Source organism: Brienomyrus brachyistius, chromosome 9 (assembly GCF_023856365.1).
Source record: "Brienomyrus brachyistius isolate T26 chromosome 9, BBRACH_0.4, whole genome shotgun sequence".
In the NCBI taxonomy this organism is placed as follows: domain Eukaryota; kingdom Metazoa; phylum Chordata; class Actinopteri; order Osteoglossiformes; family Mormyridae; genus Brienomyrus; species Brienomyrus brachyistius.
In genome coordinates this window covers 26,144,346-26,163,575 of record NC_064541.1, presented here as the reverse complement: position 1 = coordinate 26,163,575, position 19,230 = coordinate 26,144,346, and the positions used below count along the sequence as shown (strand labels likewise).

Here is a 19,230-nt window from a genome sequence, read left to right as displayed (position 1 = left end):
AATAGAATTCTAAACTTACACTGATAATCATTTCACTGGAATAACCTGGCTGCTACCATAACCCTCTGACGGAGAAGCAATTTGAAGACCGGTGAAATATTTTAATGTGTCCAGCTGCCTGTTAGTCCTGCTGGTCAATGCCCCCCCCCCCCCCCCCCCCATCCAATAAGATGCATGTTAATTTTCTAAGCACATTCACCTTTATGTATGCGGAGAGTGCATGTTTGTTAAATGTTTTATGGATTTAATAGTCGACGTGTTTTTGGGCCCTTGTGATAGCTTTTAGACATGGGAATGAGCTGCTGGTGTTCTGAAGTAAGGCAGGAGTTTTGAAATTGCTAGCTGGCTGGGTGAATCAGTTTCCTGTTTCTACACTGATGTGGATTTCACATCGGAAAGCGGGTCAGATGAGCAGAGGTAAGTACCCTCATTGCTCTTTCACTCGCTTCCTTCTGTACTTCTAAGTTGTAAAATAGTGCTAAAGCGATTTAATTATTTTACAAACTCATACTTGGGATGCCATGTGTTGTCATGGTACACTACCAGCAACTGTGCTTGTTTCTATTAACGTTTTTGGAATGTGATGAAGATTGCAAAACCAAGGTAGCACTGCCCTCTTACATTCTGTGAGGAAAGTTCTAACCTATGCAAAACATTATTGAAAGGATTATTTTGATTTTGCTCAAAGAATATTCTGTTCCTGTAAACCATGCCTTAAAATTAGTTTAAAGAAAGTTGGCTCTATTTGTATTTGTGAGGGTTGGAGTTTACGGTCTTGGGTTTTTGAAAGTACACACAGTATTTATCTGTAGAATAAGCTTGGCGAATTGCAGATGCAGACACCGGCAGATTTAGAATGTGGCTGCAAATTGACTCTGACGAGCCAGACAAGAGCAGGTTGCTGTGTGACGGAAACCGTCGGAACGATGCACAGCTTCCTTGCGGGGGCTGCTTCTGTTTGCCAACCTCAAAGACCGCCATGATGAACTCTGCCATCAGCTGAAGGACATCTTAGGGATTTCGTGCAGTTAATCACAACCTGAGTGACTCTCCAAATGTCTTATATGCTCCTTTACAACCCTTGCTGCAAGCTGCCCTGTTGACATATTTCCGATTAGTGTTTTATTCCGGTCAAATGTCAACATCTTGCAGGAAATAACCACTTCACCTGAGGCAGAATCTAAAGCATTCCGCCTTAGTAACACTGTGTGAATTTCAGTGACATATAGGAAATTATTTTATTTCCTATTTCAGGGTAATTGTGACAGTAATCGCCTTCAATGACGATGACAAATCCAGTCAGGGTGGGAGTGACCCATGATAAAACCAGAGAAGCCACAGTAGTTCACACATCACTTATTCATGTAGCCAGACACTTGGGTCCCACACAGCGACAGGACGACTCTGACAGGTTCCCAGAGCTGAAATTCAAAGGTTTTTCTCTTCAGGGGACTGAGGTTATTCTTGGATTGACATGACCAACCCAGTGGTCACCCAGCAACCAGGAGCCAACTATGGGACCAACGTGCAGACCGGAGAATGGAGTACAGGCCTGTGCTCCTGCTGCAACGATATCATGGTCTGTAAGTACGAAAGCAGAGGATGGCATCTCGGTGGCATCTCCATGACAACAAGCGAATGAAAGCGAACGGAAAATGTCTAACAGTATGTGTATTAAAAGCCCCAGCACAAAAAAAAAGACTTACAACTGACTCAAGTTACTTCTGTAAAAAGGACAGGAAGCAAAACGTGTCATTGACCGACAATCCTGATAACATTTTTACATAAACAGCTGTCTTGAATAAGCCCTTGACTTATTAAATGAATTTCCTATGTTTAGTGTTTCGCTATCTCTCTTCCTGCTCTAGGTGCGCTAGGCTGCCTATGTCCGATAGGACTTAGTTGCTACACGTCTCACAAATATGGAGAGAACCTGTTGCTTGCTTGCATTCCCGGAGGAATGACAGCTCTGAGGACCCACATGAGGCTGACGTATGGCATCCAGGTATAAGAAGCTGGAGCTGTTATCTTATAAAGACAGCCACTTGACAGACTGAAGGCGGCGTGCAAATCGCACGCAGGAAACTGCAACGTTCGTGCAAAAACTGGAGTTAAGCAAATTAACTGGATTGCTTTTACTGCCGTTGTGAAAGATTAAAGAGGCGCATAGAGTGGCTGGTCAGAGTTGCATAAAATGACTTGTGCAAATATGTGAGTCACAGAGAGAGCAAATTGGTGATAATTTCGGAGGTGTATTCGATTATTTACAGGACGTTGCAAAACACTCGTGTACACGTTGCAAAATGAACTAAAAAAGAGGAAAACGAATAGAATGTTTTTCGGTTGCCTGTTTTTCATCTGTAACGTAGGTACTAATTCGCAGAAATCTGTATTTCTTTCAGGGCACAATATGCAACGACGCCTTAATGACATTCTGCTGTGGGTTTTGTGAAACGTGCAGGATGGCCAGAGAAATTCGTATCCGGAATGGCGAAGTTTGAGCACTTATGGAATCTGATTTGTGCCAATATTATGAAGCAAAACTTTTTAATATCAGCCAAAAAGAATTTGAAAGACAATGAAACTCACTGAAAAAAAATATTTTGTAACTTCCAAACAAATTAAGGTTATTATGTTAATGGAATAACTTTGTCGCCTTTTACTTATCGTTAATTATATTGATAACTCAAATAAAACAACTGCAAACTATATTTGTCGTTGTTTCCTTTTGTGTCGCATGGGGGCAGCCGTCTGCTGCAGACACGACGCGGTACAGCAGCTGAGTGAGTACAGGATGAACGGCGAGCGGCTCCGAGAGTAAAATCCTTTCCGATTGGCCGCCAGTAAAACCCTGTCTGATTGGCTGTCAGTATCCGTGGCCTAGCAACCAGGTGTCTCGGAAACGCTACAGCTATTCAAGCTAATCGACTAGCCAGCTAGCTTTGGGGGAACCTTCTCAGTCGTTCACCCTGTTTAAACGTAAAGCTAGGGAATATGTCGTCGAAAACGCTGCCCCTGTTGTTCATTAATCTGGGCGGGGAAATGCTGTACATCCTGGACCAACGCCTGCGAGCCCAAAACATCCCGTCGGATAAGGCCAGGAAAGGTAATGTACCGGTGCGGTTCACGGTGATGCAGAGCGAGGTAACGCCGCTATACCAGCTAGCTAGTTATGGTTACTGGGCGCTGAACTCCTTGACTAGTTCTTCAAGTAGTTGGACTAGCTCAACCGAAGCTAAGGTGTGGTACATCTCGCTAGCTTTTTGGCTAGTTATCTTAAGTTATCTTAACTGTACCCTGGAATTGAGAGTGGGCAGATAAATCTTACCTACATAAAATGTGCGTAACTAGAATGAGTGCAAGTGGCGTTCCTGCTGACACCTAGGAAAAACTGTCCAGGCAGTCGACCCCGTGCCGTATAGGGCATAAGCTGCCTGGGCAGGAGAGAAACACAACATGCAGTTTACAGTAACATGGAGAGAAGATGGAAACCCCATACATGTGTAACAGGAAGGAGCCCCATTCCCTGGAGAAGTAATGCAGTGTTTCCCAACCCAGTCCTCGGGGAACCCTGAACAGACACTTTTGCTTCCTCTCAGGTCCTGTCCAGGGTTCCCCGAAGTCTGGGTTGGGAAACACTGAAGTAAAGTGACAGCAACAGACTGAGTCAGCTTGCCACCCTGTCTGGGAAAATCGCTCTCAGCATTTAAGTACACCACTGTATAGTATTTATGCGTTTGTCTATTCATTTATGTTCATTATAAAGTGTGTCATCCGGACGTAATCCTTTGAGGGAAGCACACTTGTTTTGCGTTTTTACAGTGCAGGAATATGCAGAGGCTGCTTCCAGTACAGAAGTGATGCAAAGGCAGGATTCAGACTGCCTGTCTTCCTGTAGCGTTTATTAAGCCGGCCCACCCAACACGACAGCGAATCAGCTCATTTCACCAAATGGTCAGTCTGCGACTGTTGCCTGTCCTGTTCTCCTTGTAACTCGTCCCATAACATGTCCCACTATAGCTGATTGGACTGAAGGAGACAGACGTAAAGGTACAGTAAATGCTTCAGTGTAACACAGAACTGATTATCTGTTGGCTACAGTAATGATAGATAGATAGATAGATAGATAGATAGATAGATAGATAGAGTCTGTTTTGCTTTTCGTCCCTCATGAAATGTTCTGCTTAGGTGCACACATTGAACATGATTACCTTTGGAAGAAGTTGCAAAAATTCCATAAATTCCTTTTAAACAGTCTCCATGTAGAGTCCCAGAAACAGGAATTTTCTTTCGCTGTAATTCTTGCTCTTGGCCTTTAGCTAGGCCATGCCCGTGTCACATGCTGCTCACATTTTTCTCGGCTCATTCCACAACTTCAGCATGACTGCTATGTGCCAGTAATTATTCTGGTTGGTTTCGGCTATGTTTCACAAAGCCCCTTTTCGCCATGTAAACGTTTGTAGCATAAATAACGGCCGCTGTCATCATCTCTGAACCCACTTTGACCGCTAATCTAACAGCCAGAATGTCATGGCCAAAAGTTTTGACAATGACACAAGTTTGCTGCTTCAGTGTTTATAGATCTTTTTGTCTGGTGTTTCTATGATATACTGAAGTATAATTACAAGCATTTCATAAGTGTCAAAGGCTTTTATTTACAATTACATGAAGTTTATGCAAAAAGTCAATATTTGCAGTGTTGGCCCTTCAAGAGTTCTGCAATTGGCCCTGGTATGCTGTCAATCAACTTCAGGGCCAAATCTTGACTGATGGCACCCAGTTCTTGCATAATCAATGCTTGGTGTTAGTCAGAATTTGTGGGGTTTTGTTTGTTCACCCACCTTTTGAGGATTAACCACAAGTTCTAAATGGGATTAAGGTCTGTGAAGTTTCCTGGCCATGGACCAAAAATGTCGATGTTTTGTTCCAAAAGTCACTTAGTTATCACTTCTGCCGTATGGCACAGTGCTCCATCATGCTGGAAAAGGCATCGTTCATCTCCAAACTGTTCTTGGATGGTTGGGAGAAGTTGCTCTCGGACGATGTTTTGATACAGTTATTTATTCATGGCTGTGTTCCTAGGCAAAATTGTGACTGAGCAACAACACACAGGAATAGTCTCAGGATGCTTTACTGTTAGCATGACACAGCACTGATGGTAGTGCTCACCTCTTCTTCTCCAGATAATTTTTTTTCCAGATGCCCCAAACAATTGGAAAGGGGATCTATCAGAGCAAATGACTTTACCCCAGTCCTCAGCAGTCCAATCCCTGTACCTTTTGCAGAATATCAGTCTGTTCCTGATCCTCAGTCTGTTCTTTTCTTGGAGAGAAGTGGCTTCTTTGCTGCCCTTCTTGACACCAGGCCATCCTCCAAAAGCCTTCGCCTCACTGCGCGTGCAGATGCACTCACACCTGCCTGCTGCCATTCCTGAGTAAGCCCTGCACTGGTGGTGCCCCGATCCCACAGCTGAATCAGCTTTAGGAGATGGTTCTGGCGCTTGCTGGACTTTCGTGGGCGCCCTGAAGTCTTCTTCTCTCCTTGAAGTTCAAGATGATCAGATAAATGATTATTTTAGGTGCAATCTTACTAGCAGCAATATCCTTGCCTGTGAAGCCCTTCTTTGTGCAAAGCAGTGATGACTGCACCTGTTTCCTTACAGGTAACCATGGTTAACAGAGGAAGAACAATGATTTTAAGCACCACCCTCCTTTTAAAGCATCCAGTCTGCTATTCTAACTCAGTCAGCATGACAGAGTGATCTCCGGCCTTGTCCTCGTTGACACTCTCACCTGTGCTAAAAGAATCACTGAAATGATGTCAACAGCCTTTTGTGTCAGGGCTGAAATTCAGTGGAAACAGGTTTCTTGGGATCATGTTCATTTTCATGACAAAGAGAGGCTTTGCAATTAATTGCAATTAATCTGATCACTCTGCATAACATTCTGGAGTATATGCAAAATGCCATCATAAAAACTGAGGCTGCAGACTTTGTGAAAATTCATCTTTGTGTCATTCTCAAAAGTTTTGGCCACAACTGTATAGCTGGTTTCTTTGGCTAACAAAAGGGTGGCTTTTTTTAACCTTCTCTACTGCTCCCTGTAACTGTATCACTTCTGCTAATCAGTCTCGCAGGTGGTGCTGCTTCCGAGATGACAAGACATAGACATAGATTATGCATGACTGTGCTACTTTTGAGTGGTATCACTTCAAATCCTATGCTGGACATGTTTGTCCGCTCTAAGTAGTCTCCATCTTTCTTTGGCTTTCAAAAGCATTTGGGAAAAAGTGACACATTCAAAAACACAGCAAGCCTAAGCATCTTCTCATTACGCTGCTGTCTCACTCAAACCGGTAGAGTCTGCGCTTCGGCTTGCTGCGTTCAGCGCCTCCCCACACCTGTCCGCGTTCCCTTGTGACCCTAACCTCACCCTTCCCTTTGTACACTACCCCCCCGCTACCCATTGTATATCCTGCAGTCATGAATGACATCATCAGCACCATGTTCAATAAGAAGTTCCTGGAGGAGCTCTTCAAGCCCCAGGAGCTGTATTCTAAGAGGGCTCTGAGGACGGTGTTCGACCGCCTGGCGCACGCCTCCATTATGAGGCTCAATCAGGCCAGCATGGACAAGGTAAGGGCATGATGTCATCAGGGTGTTTTGTTTGGCATGGATAAGCTGTGTGTCGTTTCTGAATAAGGTCATAACCGGCGCTTAGTGTTAGAAAGGTCGCGGCGTGCAACCTTTTTTTTTTCTTCAGTTTTCTTCGCTATTGGTTCCATTCCTGTCCAGCTTTACGATCTAATGACCATGGCCTTCAAATACCAAGTCCTCCTGTGTCCGCGGCCCAAGGATATGCTGCTGGTGACTTTCAACCACATGGACGCCATCAGGGACTTCGTGAGAGACTCGCCCAGCATCCTCAACCAGGTGGACGAGACATATAGGCAACTGATTGAGGTAAGCTAGCATCTCTCCAAAGCTGAAGGATACATGTGAGGGATGTATTTTTCTAAATGATAATAATAATAATAATAATAATAATAATAATAATAATAAAAGATATTTCACCTCTGGCCGCTGAGCAAGGCCTTTAATCCCCAGTTGCTCTAAGGACCGTCTGACCCTGCTTTCAGCTGCACATCAATTTGGACAAAGATTTATTATATTCGATTATGCAAAGCACAGAATATGATCCAGGGCGTGTCAGTGTCTGCCCCAACGGCCCATCGTTTCCTGATCGTCCCTGTCATTGCAGATGTACACCCCACTTTCCGGGGGTGAATTTCAGCTCATCCGGCAAACGCTGCTAATTTTCTTTCAGGACATGCATATACGGGTGAGTCTGCTTTTATACTTCCTGCACATAGATGCATGCTTCTCCTGCAGTCATGTCATTTTTCAATTCTATGTAAATGTATTAGCTTTGAAAGTACTATAAATAGACGAGCAGAAAGGGCATTTAAAGTGGCTTTTATTTTTTTTTAAAGAATCTGCACAAAGTTATTCACTCGTCGAATGATAATATAAAGGGCACACTTGTGCTTTTTTTCAGGTTTCAATCTTTCTGAAAGATAAAGTCCAGAATTCCAATGGGCGTTTTGTTCTTCCGACATCTGGGCCTGTTCCGTACGGAACACAGATCCCGGGTTTAATCAGGTAAAACGTTCTTGCGCTCGTTAAAAACTCAGAGAGGCGACACACAATCCCACACGTCCCATGTAATACAACCTCTCTCAACCAACTCATGTTTCATTGTGTTTTCATCATAAATTGTGTCAGCTCATCATGATGTACAAACCTTACATTAAGATAAACTAGTCACTTTCTGATTTGCTTGAAAATGGTCCATATTAATGAATTTCACAACCGATTGCTTTAAAGCTGGGGATTTGATGATTGAGTCTGCTGAGGGCATAACCATCCATTCTTCCTCAAACTACTTATCTCTCAGACGGGGTCCTGGAGTCTGTCCCAGGCAGCACAGGGTACAAGGCAAGGGGACAACATGGATTGCATGCCAGCCCGTCGCAGCACACATGCACACACAAATGCGCACACAATGGACAATGCAGAGATGCTGCTTAGCCTCACTGCATGTCTCGGACTTTAGGAGGAAACTAATTGGTGTGCTGGGAGTATGCAAAATTCTAAGAATTTTCAAAAGTTGGAAGCTTTCCATGGGAATTAACAGGAATTAATGGGAATAAACTGGAAATTTGCAAAATTGCAAAACCAAATGCTTGTGAGTAATCATGTATGCATCAAAAACCCCAAAATAATTATCTGCATCAATACGCACTGCTTGTAAGTCATATTCTGTGTTGTATTATTCATACAGTTTGCTTTCTTTGCTATATCCGACAGATCGTGCAGAGTTCCGTGGAGTTTATTTCTAACATTCCCCAACTTAACTTCCCATGGAAAATTTCTGAAAACTTCCCAGAAATTTTCCACCCCTTTGCCACCCTAGCTGGGAGGAGTCCCAAGTGACTGAATGTCCATACCTAGAGGTGTGAGGCAGTGGCGCTCCTCACTGCGCCACCATGCTGCCCTACTGTATTGTTCAAATCAGCAGAATCGCACCTCCTGATACTTTGAAGTTTAAGCTGCTTGTTAATATGTTCCTAAGAAAGTAAACCTCGCAGCACCATTAACAACTGCATGTTGTATGTTATTGTGTATAGTGTCCCGTCGAGGGTGAGACTTGCCTTGAGCCCTTTGCTCTCTCTGGGTTTTGCCGTTCAGAGGCCTTGCAATATACCGGTCAGTCGCAGGCCAAAAGATAGCGGTATGCTTACAAGCTCACTACTCATGACAGGAAAAAGAAGAGGGGTCTGTTTTTATCCAGGGCAGAGAAGTACGAGGAAACAGCAGCGGGCAGCTTGGAATGAAGATGTGGGGGCTTAATGCGAGTCACAGGCACGGTTCAAGATGGGAAGGGACCGAAAAAAGTCCATCTATTTCTGTTGGCCACATATGGTATTAAAAGATATTAAAAGAACCGGTGATATTTGGTAATTACATTACAGCGAATAACTGGAACATTTTTACCAAAATTATGTTTTACTGAAGAGTCACTCTAAAGACGTCAGGTGTAGTTTGGAACCGTGCGTCGGTGTGCCGGGTGCTTAAAGATATAAGACGTGACCAAACAGAACATTACCATTGCAGTGAAGCATCTCAGGACTGGATGCTTAGAAAGGCATTAGCTGATTTTCTCTGGCTTTGATGAAGTGCCTCAGGCCCAGGGAAATGGTGTTCCCAACAGGAGATAAATGCATTTTAAATGGCACAAGACTTAAAGCAGCATTTCCTTCTGTCATGTTGTTAATACTGCTGTCGGAAAGCGATCGCTAAAAGCCATTTACCAAGAAATCGCGAATTTGATCCTCAGCCCTTTCTGGACGTCGCATGTGATATACGGTCCTGTCTTTGTTGTCTTCTGAAGAGTGCTGAATTTGATTAAATGTTTATCGGAGTTGCGTTCATGCAGGGAACTGTTAAAAATGAACATTTTGGCTGCGCGGATACGGCAAGGATCATCGCCCTAATGTCCGGTGGCGGATGAGACCGGAGTTAAACGGCGGTCAGGTGTCAGTGTCAGCTTCGGGGGAGGGGGATCAACTTCCGCAGCAGAGCTGAAAGTAAACCGGAAAATAACTGAACCAGCTTGTGCTTTTATAAGACAGAGTTGGGTTAGTTCGAGATCTCGCCTTCACCCGTGTGTGTGTGGCTGAAAAGCCAGAATCTCAGCCCTGTCAGGTGTTGTTTTCTTTATTCTGACCACATCCTTGTTTGTCACATGGCATTTAGTCTTTTGTGTGCAGAACAGCAGTAAACTTCAGTACTGGTAGCTCTTTATATAGCAAGATATTGTGTCAGATACTCAGAAGGGCTGCAGGCACAACTGTATCACACATATGCACGGACACAGAGCCCCACCCCCACTTGAGGGGCCCCGGAGTCCCTTAGACTCCATGCGGTTCAAACCACGGGTATCTCAAATGGTGTCAAACAGACTCTATTCCACAAGTGATCATTACCCTTGGAATGCCTGACATGTCGTGGATGTTACTGACCTAGTACTTTTAACACCTTTGCTTCCAGTTTGGCTGAAGACGGTTCACGTGATGGTACACAAATGTATCACAAGCTGACATGAATTGCTCCATCTCATGGAACCCAGTGATGACTATAAAGCTTCTTGTAGCATGTTCATCTTATTGTCTCTGCTCCAAGGAGCCGGCATCCTTGTGGTTTAACAGCCGTCCCAGGTGTGATCACACTTTTGCTGCACTGTAAAAAGCAAACATGTGTCTGAAACCATGCAAACCTTGTTTCTGTTTGCTTATAATACGTGACTCTATTTATGGGGTTATGATTAAAACACTTGGTATATTGTATCTATCTTTTCTTTGCAGTTACCGCTCGGCTACCACAGAGTGAACTTTTGCTTATACTGCTGTTAACCCACTCGATCCTTTCGGTTCACGGAGTTCAATGCTCCAGATTTTGTGTAGTGGACTTTTACTTAGGTGGAGGCTGAGCCAGATCCGCAGTTGGCCCACGGACCCCCCAGGGTCCCATCAGTCGAGACTTGCTAACGTTATACGTGTCGGCATCTGGCAGGACGTTCAGCTGCACTGGAGAGGAGGTCAACAGGGTCCAGTTCCGCAGTGCAGGCAACTACACGGCCGCCCTGCGCGAGGGGTCCTTCGAAATGCATGGCGATAGGGTCATCAAGCTGGGGACTAACATGTGAGTCCAGCCACTGCATGGCTCTCCTCCTGACAAGGTGGTGTTTCTCTCCTGAGCTGCACATGTGAAAAATACTGTGTGTTTCCAGTGGTGGGCATTTCATGTCCAGGAGCTGCAAATCCAGACTAAGATTTAGTTTCTACCAACCAGCTGAGCATAAAGAGTCACAGTCACAACTGGTACTCAACTGGTTGGTAGAAACAAAATCTGGAACTGAAATGCCCAACACTGTCTGTTTCATACCCAGTTTAGATTTTTGAGGAAAAAAAACATTTACTGTATGTATTGTATTCTGGGAAATTGTACCTTAGAAATTATTCTTGACAATAATCGAAGAGTTCTAGTTTTCCGGAGTTCCATGTTTTAACAAAACCAGAGTACAATGCGAGCACCTGCAGTCCCACTTTATCTGCCACCCCCATCAATTAATGACCTAGATCACATCCCCCTACCACCACCACCTCAAAATAAAAAAAAAAACCCTCTCAGAGGTTTACTTGAGTGTCGTCCTGGATGTTTTAAAGGACCACTTGTGAAGGTTAATTTGAGCTGTTTTCCTGTTAACCAGAACCACTATTCTGACTACTTTTAGCTTTTATCCAAGAAAGCATTTCTTGAGTAAGTGTTATTTCATCTCGGTATACTACTGGATCATTCTGGAATGTGTCTGTGGTCCTGATTTAGTGCCCAGTTGAAGGGCACAACAGCATGACCCTCCTGTGGCTCTGAAATGTCAAATGTTTTGGTCACGAGTCCGAGCTGAACCGCTGGGTTGCTAGGAAGCATGCGACTGTCTGCAAAGCCAGCAGAAACACTGTCCTCTTTATGGTTTCAATAATTCATTTTTAAAGCTACCTCCCCCCCCCCTCCCCGTTCTGGCTTGCGGCTGATGGCCCCGGGTTCAGCTTCTGACATTTTCCTCAGGTACGGCGTCAGCCGAGCTGTGGAGACACACATGTCAGGGACGTCTAGGAACTCCTCCCAGCATGCAAAGGTAATCCAATCAGCCACTGAATATGTAATGAAAGCACTTACAAGTCTTTGTTGCCTGACCTTGCATGTCTTGCAATGATTCCCCACAGCCAGATCAGGTTTTGTTTTTTAATGCGACCAATGTCCAACCCATGACCCCAGTCCCCCGTCACCCCCACTGCTACAGGAGGGTGTGACATTACATCATCCCTGCAGGCGTATATTACTGCTGATAGACAGGGTGATTATTCCGAGCGCCAGTGCTGCCGTCAGCTGATTTTCACACGTGCAGGTGAACACGGCTCCCAACCCGCTGGCTAAGAAAGAGCTGAACCTTCTGGCCCAGTTAATGGGAGGCCTGGACATCCTAAAGCCAGGCGGCAGCAGCACCAGCTTCCGGGTTAACCTCTTCGCCACTGACGAGGAAGAGGAGTGAGTTCTGCCTGTGTTCCTTTTTCCTGTCTGTACTTCTGACATGTCAGTGGGGCGGTCCTTCAAAGCCACACCCAGAAACCGAAAAATGTCATTCTCTCCCCCCCCACACCCCTAGGGAGGCTTTGATGTCAAGACCTGCAGAGCTTTCGTACGAAGTCATAAATATTCAAGCAGCTAAGGTAAAAAAAAACTCCACATCCAAATGGCTGTGCGTCTGTTAGCCGGATATGATGGCGGCACAATCGCAGAATTCCTCTGGCGTGCCGTATGCCCAGGCAGTCCTGGGTCACTAACTGGAGCCACTTTCCGGTTTACTTTATGTTGCTAAATGTCGAGGTTTCATGGGTACTTATATGCACATTTTCCCCCTGAAGGCTGAGTACCCAAATGTGGTTCACATGTAACCTGTAACCTTCAATATGAATGGTTCTTTAAATCTGCTGTCTGAAAGGTTGCAGAGACCCTGGGAGTGGTCTGGTCTGCCTCCGCTGCAGGGTGCCAGTCGTACCAGTATGAGTAAGCTTAATACCATTCGTGTGGCCTTCCAGGACCAGCAGACCAACGCCGAGCTGGCTCGCATCATGGGGGAGTTTGCAGACGAGGGGGAGCCATCGACGACTCCCAGCAGCAAAGGGGACGAACTCCTGGCCATGATGGATGGTCTCTGATGCATCGTCGTGGTGACAGCCTGGTGGGAGGGGTTTTTGGTCGGAAGCGGGGCCTGGAACTGCTGCGGTCGGCGGGACCCGGCCTGCTCTTTCACCACGTGAATAGGCTTCCCGTTTAACAGAAACCTCCGGATTGCTTTACAAAGACTTTGGGTTACGCTAGACAAGGGAAGCAGGGAGCCTCACCGCGTGGTGTGGCTATCAGGGAAAGGCTACGGCAGCGGTGAAGCACAAGCTCAGTCCGAAACGTCTCACAGTGTCATTTCTGTGATGTAGAAAGCGAAGTGTTGCTTCAGAGAGAAGAGACCGTTTACTCGCCGTGTGGTCGTTTTTGTGTTACTAGGAAAAGAAGCTCAGAGTGGCTGTTTGTTTCCCAGTTATTTATGCACTGTGTTCTTTTCACGCTTTCCAGATGATTCTGTCATTCCTGTTTATAACACAGAGATATTTTAAGGCCCGGAGAAAGGATGTAAGAGCATTTTCACTGTATTTCAAAGGCTTATGATCCCAAAAACGTGAAATGGCTTCGTATGTGTCAAAAACGTGAGTCCTAAGTCCTCAAGACTTTTATCATGGTTTAACCTCAGCATTACAAACAATCAGTGACAGTGTAACCCTGTGTAAATGTATTATTATTAATGCCAGGCTGATTATGTTGATTAAGGTGTACATACTATCCAGCGAGACTCCGTTAGAAAGGTACGGCAAGATTCATTTAAGGGGCCTAAACTGTATAGTTGGATATTTGATGTTCACGTATTTGTAAATGGTAGTTTATTTATTGATCTTCATCTTGTTAAATTGTAATAAAATAGCGTTTAAAAGTAAGATTTTATATTAGATTAATAAAATGTTTAATGTCTGATATTTTCTTCTTTAAATCTTATTCAGTAACTATCGTTTTATTTGAAAGATGTTATACGATGTTTCTCGTATAGCATCGTACCGATGTTTTGATATAAAACATCGTTATAAGCATAGATTTCGTGTACTGTTTAATTTTACAGTTTAAATGGTATGGAAACATATGTCTATGCAAGTAAATAATCAATTAAAATATTTAAATATATAATGCATTGCGAGTTTAAAGGAATCATTTGACAAGGTGCTGCAAAGCAATGTTAAAGACGCTGGTTTGCGTGGGGGGTGCTAGTGATCTCTGCCTATTTCTCGGCGACTAGATAACTAATCGCAACTAACACTGCGGGCCGCTGGAAATCGTTGTAGGAAATGGATGTGATTAAGATCTCTGGGTTAAAAACGGCGAATTCATTAGACAGTAGTTCAGTGTGTGGATGCATATTTATACTATGGAATATTAGTGCCCCCCCCCCACGAAATGGTTACTATTCTTTACAATTACAAATAATAGCTATATAATAATATTCTTTTTTTTCTGTGTACGATGTGTAGTTTCGTGAGAGTCAAATTCGCACGTTGAACTGGAATAAGGTTATTTTCTTTTCTATAGTTTTTTCCTATATTAAGTCAGTCACCGCACTGTACATTATATTTTATACATTCTGGATAGTCCTTAAAAATCATATTACCGCACCATTTATGCACAGTAGCCTATTACCGCACCATTTATGCACAGTAGCCTACCAGTAACGCAAATGTGGGATTTGACTTTCAAAAACCGTGTTCATTTAAACCTGTCAGCCATAACACTGGACTGCCACTTTGAAGGTGTCATTGGAGCTCCAGTGTAGTGAAACCTGTTCCTTCCTTTAATCGTTAGTAGTATTTTCTTGCAGCATAATTCTGTGCCTATAATGGGTAACTGGCTGGTACCTGGATCTGGTCCTGTATTTATACCACAACAGCTCAACATAGCTCTTAGGCCGAACCCAAATTTCCTTTTAAGGTTTCACACGCCAACCTCAGCCAGTGTAGTTCACCCAGTGTGGGTAATTTTCACCCCGTCTCCCCAAAAGCTCACCTTCCTGTGTGCGTCTAAATCTTTGAAGTAATAATTTCTGAAGAACTCAGGTTCCAAGCACACTCTAGCAAATAATGGCGCGCATCTCGGTCGGCAAATAGCTCAAATCCACTGCACGCACCATTTTTCCTCAGACCTTAATTGCGTTTTCCGTGTAATCTTTCTTGCAGTGAGTCTCTGCCTGGTACCTAAGTGTGGTAGACATAAATGGACCCGTATGGAACACCCAGGGAGTACCTGCAGTGAGGTGGACTTCCACTTTAAGCAAACAGCATGACCAGGTAATGCTATTCCTGGCTCAGCCTCTTCATCTGAGAGTAGGGGTCACCATCCTGTGCATATACGGACAGACGTGTTCATGGCAGGACTCGTCTATGTCAATGGCAAAATGTTTGGATCAAAATGTCCGTCAGAATTCGCCATGGTGTTGACTGCTGTCTCAGAGCAGGGGCAAGAGGGGCAGGACCCGTACCCCCAATATTTAATTTGGATTCATTCATTCTCCCGAAAAAATAGATCAAAAGGTGCACCCCACCAAAATCTAAAACTCCCTTCTGTGCTGTTGTCGTAGAGCTTTAAAAAATGGGATTTTGGACAATATTGGAAACATGACATTTGCGTTCTATTACTTATTTTAGGTTCAGTGTGTACATTATATACACTAAAAAATATATGTGCTTCTTTGGCGACATGCATGATGTTTCCATGTTAGGCTGAAACACTTTGGTAGAGGCTTTTCATTTTTGGATTGATTTCCCAGCAGCACATCCTGAGAACCATCTAACCTCCATCTGAAAATAAAGGTGGCAGCACTTTGGTGTAGCACTCATGGCCGTGCCGTGCCGGCAGGTAAAGCCAGGTGTTAATCCAAGTCGGGCGGCACGCGGGTAGTGAGAGTCACAGTCACCACTCACCACTGAGACCCGGTGACGTGGCACTTCATCCCATCTCACTCCCACACGTCTTTCTCTTCCTCCCACGCCAGTGAGGCGCCCATAGCTCGATTTGACTTTTTCATGAACAGTAATAACAAACACCACCCCCCCTCCACCCACGCGCACACGTTGATTTATCAGAAAGCTTGTGCTCACACAGAGAGCTCATGAGAAATCCCTAACTGCGGTAGTTCCTCGTTTGAGACAGACATGATAGGAACAAGCCATGTTCTCAGATGATTGCTTCCTCCTTTTCTGTTAATTAAAACGGAATTTGCCTTTCTCCTGGAGGTCACCGTGCAGCAAAGACAATGACTGTGCAGTCTCAGAGGGGAACTGACACCTAGCGAAACTACAAGACAACAGGAATCCTTAACTTTTCTCCCCCCTACTTGACATTTTCTTTGACGCGTCAAAATGTCTGAAGGGTTTTGTTTTAGCTCCATGATAAAATCGCGTGAGTGGCCGGAAAGTACGGAAGGAAATGTATACTTCCTTCCTAACCTTTCTGAAGAAAAGGGCAGTGATCGGGGGGGATATGCCGCGACATCTCCTAACATCGCTGCATGGACAAAAAAAATGTATTCCCCCCCTTACCCAACTAATGGACGAGAAAATGGCAGTAACGCCACTAGATCACAGGCCCTGTGTGGCCGGGGGTGCTTAAGGACCAATCTGTCAGGCCTCTGCCAGTCCTATGAGCCAGCAAACAGGGTCACCATGGAAATGGCACCGTACCCATTCGAGTGCAAACTGCCATTTGAGAGTAAAAGGAAACTGACCATGGGCGGTATTTCAGAACTACCCCCCCACACTGCCCCCGAATGCATAGACAGTGTGACACAGCTAAATACACAGAGGTATCTGATGTAGACAAGTGCAGATGAAGACGGGGGTGGGGGAACTCTCCAGATGGGTGATTTTCTAAGCCAGCTCTACCAAACAGCACACTGTTCTCTCTCCCAGAAAACACATCATGACCGAAATCATTCCCTTCCCCCAGCCCAATCACCAGGTCTGCTTTCTATCATGTCTTTATGCCATAATCCCCTGGAGGACCCAAGGACATCACTGCAGGTTAAATTTAGGTGTCTCTTTAAAGGCCTGTTTTTCCCTCACTATTTTTTTTTTTAACTGGCCTTATTTTTAAGATTGCCAAGAGTGTCCACTCAACCTGCCGTCGAGGATGAGCCGGACACAGCATCCACAGCTCTCATAATGCCAAAGGTCAGGCTTGGCCCCGGAGCCCAGAAAAGCCGCTGGACCGTGTGAGGAACACAGCAACAGGATCAGGCTGTGCCGAGGGCAAGCGGAACAAACCTGGGCAGAGGCCTGGAAAGGGGCGGGGTGGAGCCACCGCCAGAAACCTCCGAAAGCACAGGGTTCCTATTTCAGGTGGAGCTCCAGGGAGATACTGGTAGCTGGGGAATAGTGGCGCGTCCCATTTGAACTGGGAACTCAGAATTTCTGTGTGCCTAGTGCGAAATTTCAATTGGAACACCCCCTGAAGTCGGCATTCCGACTCAGAAAGTCGGAGGAACCTCTGCAGCCCCAACCTCAGAATTCAAGATGGCTGTGCTCTTTATCAGCAGAAATGAAGGCTGTAGTTGTATACTGTTTATTAGCATTTGCGTCTTATTTGTGTGTCATCAAATTGGTTGTACATACAGTATTGTGGACATGTTGCTAGGATATTTGTATGTGCAAAATACTGCGTAATGCTTTGTTGTCAACTGGTATTGCTACCAGTGGCTAAGAGTGACCCTGGCTAGAACTGGTATTGCTAAATGGCTTTCCGACTTGGAACGTGGTTAACCCAGCTGTGATGTAATTCCCAGCTCCAACTTCCAACCTCCGAGGTAAATAGAACGCATCGTCCGCACTTTCCTCATGGCTTCCCGGCCTGGGGCTGCGTCAGACCCCTTCTGATTGGCTCCTCAGCTGAGATCGCTGTCACTGTGATGGCCCTCAGCTTCTCGAAGCCTTCAGTCTGTCACATCATTCTGAGGTTGCTCGCTCCCACAAATTTTGTGTTCAAGGCCAACAAAAGAAAGACTGGGCCCTAATTCATACCAGGCTATGTGCCTGATGAGTAACAAATAATTCCTTGGGGATGGAAACCCTTTACTTTACTACGTGATTACACATGTGTCGGGGATCAAGACATCTCCAGTCCAGTGAGTCCAGAAATGCTACTTCCTAGCATCCTCAGCAGATCCTTCCTCCAATGGTCGTCCATTGGGATTATGTTTCCACTCCACTCTGAATAGTTGTACTTCAGCATGCCTATTATTACAACAAACCATTAATCACAGTCTGATTTCTTTGTTAGCCAATCCTGTTGGACCACAGTAGATGTCAAAAATTTGACTTCTCCCCTCAATATACCTAAGAGGATTGATCGGCTGAAACCCCATGATAGAAGCTCTATTTATTAGCTTTGCTAGCCTGCTCCCTGTTGCAGCACTTCACCTAAGTATTTACCAGAGTCCTTCCAGCTGTGTCCACTGTTTGGCTTGCTTTTACACTCTAGGAGTCTAGTGCTTCCCATAAGGGCCGTACTATACCGATCTGTAGAGGATGCTCACCTGAATGAATATTTTATGGTTTTTGCAACAGTTTGTCCAGCTCTCCTCAGGTTCATTATCACAGCTTTTGCTTCTTTGTCAATATACCAGCCTTCCTGTGCATATCTCTAAGTAAACCCCCCCCCCCCCCCAAAAATGACTCAGACATTTACATTTATTCATTAGCCACACTTTTTGCATCAAAGCAAACTCCGTGTAACATGAGAATCAAATAAACATTCTAAAAAGAGTATTGCTATTTATGCAGGATATGCTATAACAATAATGTACAAAATGCCACTTACAAGAGTACACCAGCAAAAAAACATTTAATGAAAATGAATGAAAAGTAAATCAGACAAATATATAGTTCAAATGTGTCATAGCAATAGACTGTCTCATTATTTTACTGTACTCTGTAAGTTAGTTCCTCAGAAAAAGACGTTAATAAGATGGCCTGATTCTTTTTTCTTATAGGTTCAGCATAAATTGGCAAATATTTACAAACAGTATTTCAGACATTACAGATTCTCTTGTTTGGCAGATATTTTTTCCTAGAGAAACTTTATGAATTTTCTCAACCAAACTGAATCTTTCTGCTCCAGCAGACCGTACAGTTCATTAACGCTCTTCTGTTTTCTAACCTGCAGGGAACTCCCAAAAATAGGGCTGATTGTTTCCACTTCACACGTGTGGGCTGGATAATGTTAATCCTCACACTGATGAAGAAAGAAAAACTTTTCATGTGGCTTAAGTTGGGGGCTCAAAAAAAAAATACAATTTCCATTCTCCACTGCTGTGCTGTTTCCCCTTCAAACTGCTCTGAGCCACGAATCCACACCTGCCCACTGTGTAGAAACAGTAAAGTGTAGGCGAGATTACTTTGTGCAAAGACCTAAATTTGGATCCGATTGCACATAAGTCAGTGTAGATATCTCAGACATAAAGG

The 19,230-nt window shown here is 44.5% G+C and overlaps 2 protein-coding genes across 4 annotated transcripts; both read left to right on the top strand.

Annotated features, from left to right (window-relative positions):
- Positions 1 to 282: 282 nt before the first annotated feature.
- LOC125748605 (cornifelin-like) lies at positions 283 to 2,709 on the top strand. Of its 2 annotated transcripts, XM_049024946.1 has the most exons (4): positions 283 to 417; positions 1,449 to 1,583; positions 1,869 to 2,005; positions 2,403 to 2,709. In XM_049024946.1, exons 2-4 carry the CDS (start codon positions 1,475 to 1,477, stop codon positions 2,499 to 2,501), a joined length of 345 nt encoding a protein of 114 aa, XP_048880903.1. In that variant the 5' UTR covers positions 283 to 417; positions 1,449 to 1,474; the 3' UTR covers positions 2,502 to 2,709. The 2 variants fall into 2 exon arrangements, with proteins under 2 accessions (XP_048880903.1, XP_048880902.1); XM_049024945.1 differs by lacking the exon at positions 283 to 417 and having other exon boundaries at positions 623 to 1,583.
- A 138-nt stretch (positions 2,710 to 2,847) lies between these two features.
- On the top strand, positions 2,848 to 13,909 carry oscp1b (organic solute carrier partner 1b). Of its 2 annotated transcripts, XM_049024942.1 has the most exons (11): positions 2,973 to 3,106; positions 3,823 to 3,954; positions 6,480 to 6,634; positions 6,794 to 6,961; positions 7,260 to 7,340; positions 7,557 to 7,660; positions 10,634 to 10,762; positions 11,687 to 11,756; positions 12,027 to 12,166; positions 12,285 to 12,348; positions 12,718 to 13,909. In XM_049024942.1, the coding sequence occupies exons 3-11, from the start codon at positions 6,482 to 6,484 to the stop codon at positions 12,835 to 12,837; spliced, it is 1,029 nt and encodes a 342-aa protein (XP_048880899.1). In that variant the 5' UTR covers positions 2,973 to 3,106; positions 3,823 to 3,954; positions 6,480 to 6,481; the 3' UTR covers positions 12,838 to 13,909. The 2 variants fall into 2 exon arrangements, with proteins under 2 accessions (XP_048880898.1, XP_048880899.1); XM_049024941.1 differs by lacking the exon at positions 3,823 to 3,954 and having other exon boundaries at positions 2,848 to 3,106.
- The last annotated feature ends 5,321 nt before the right edge of the window (positions 13,910 to 19,230 follow it).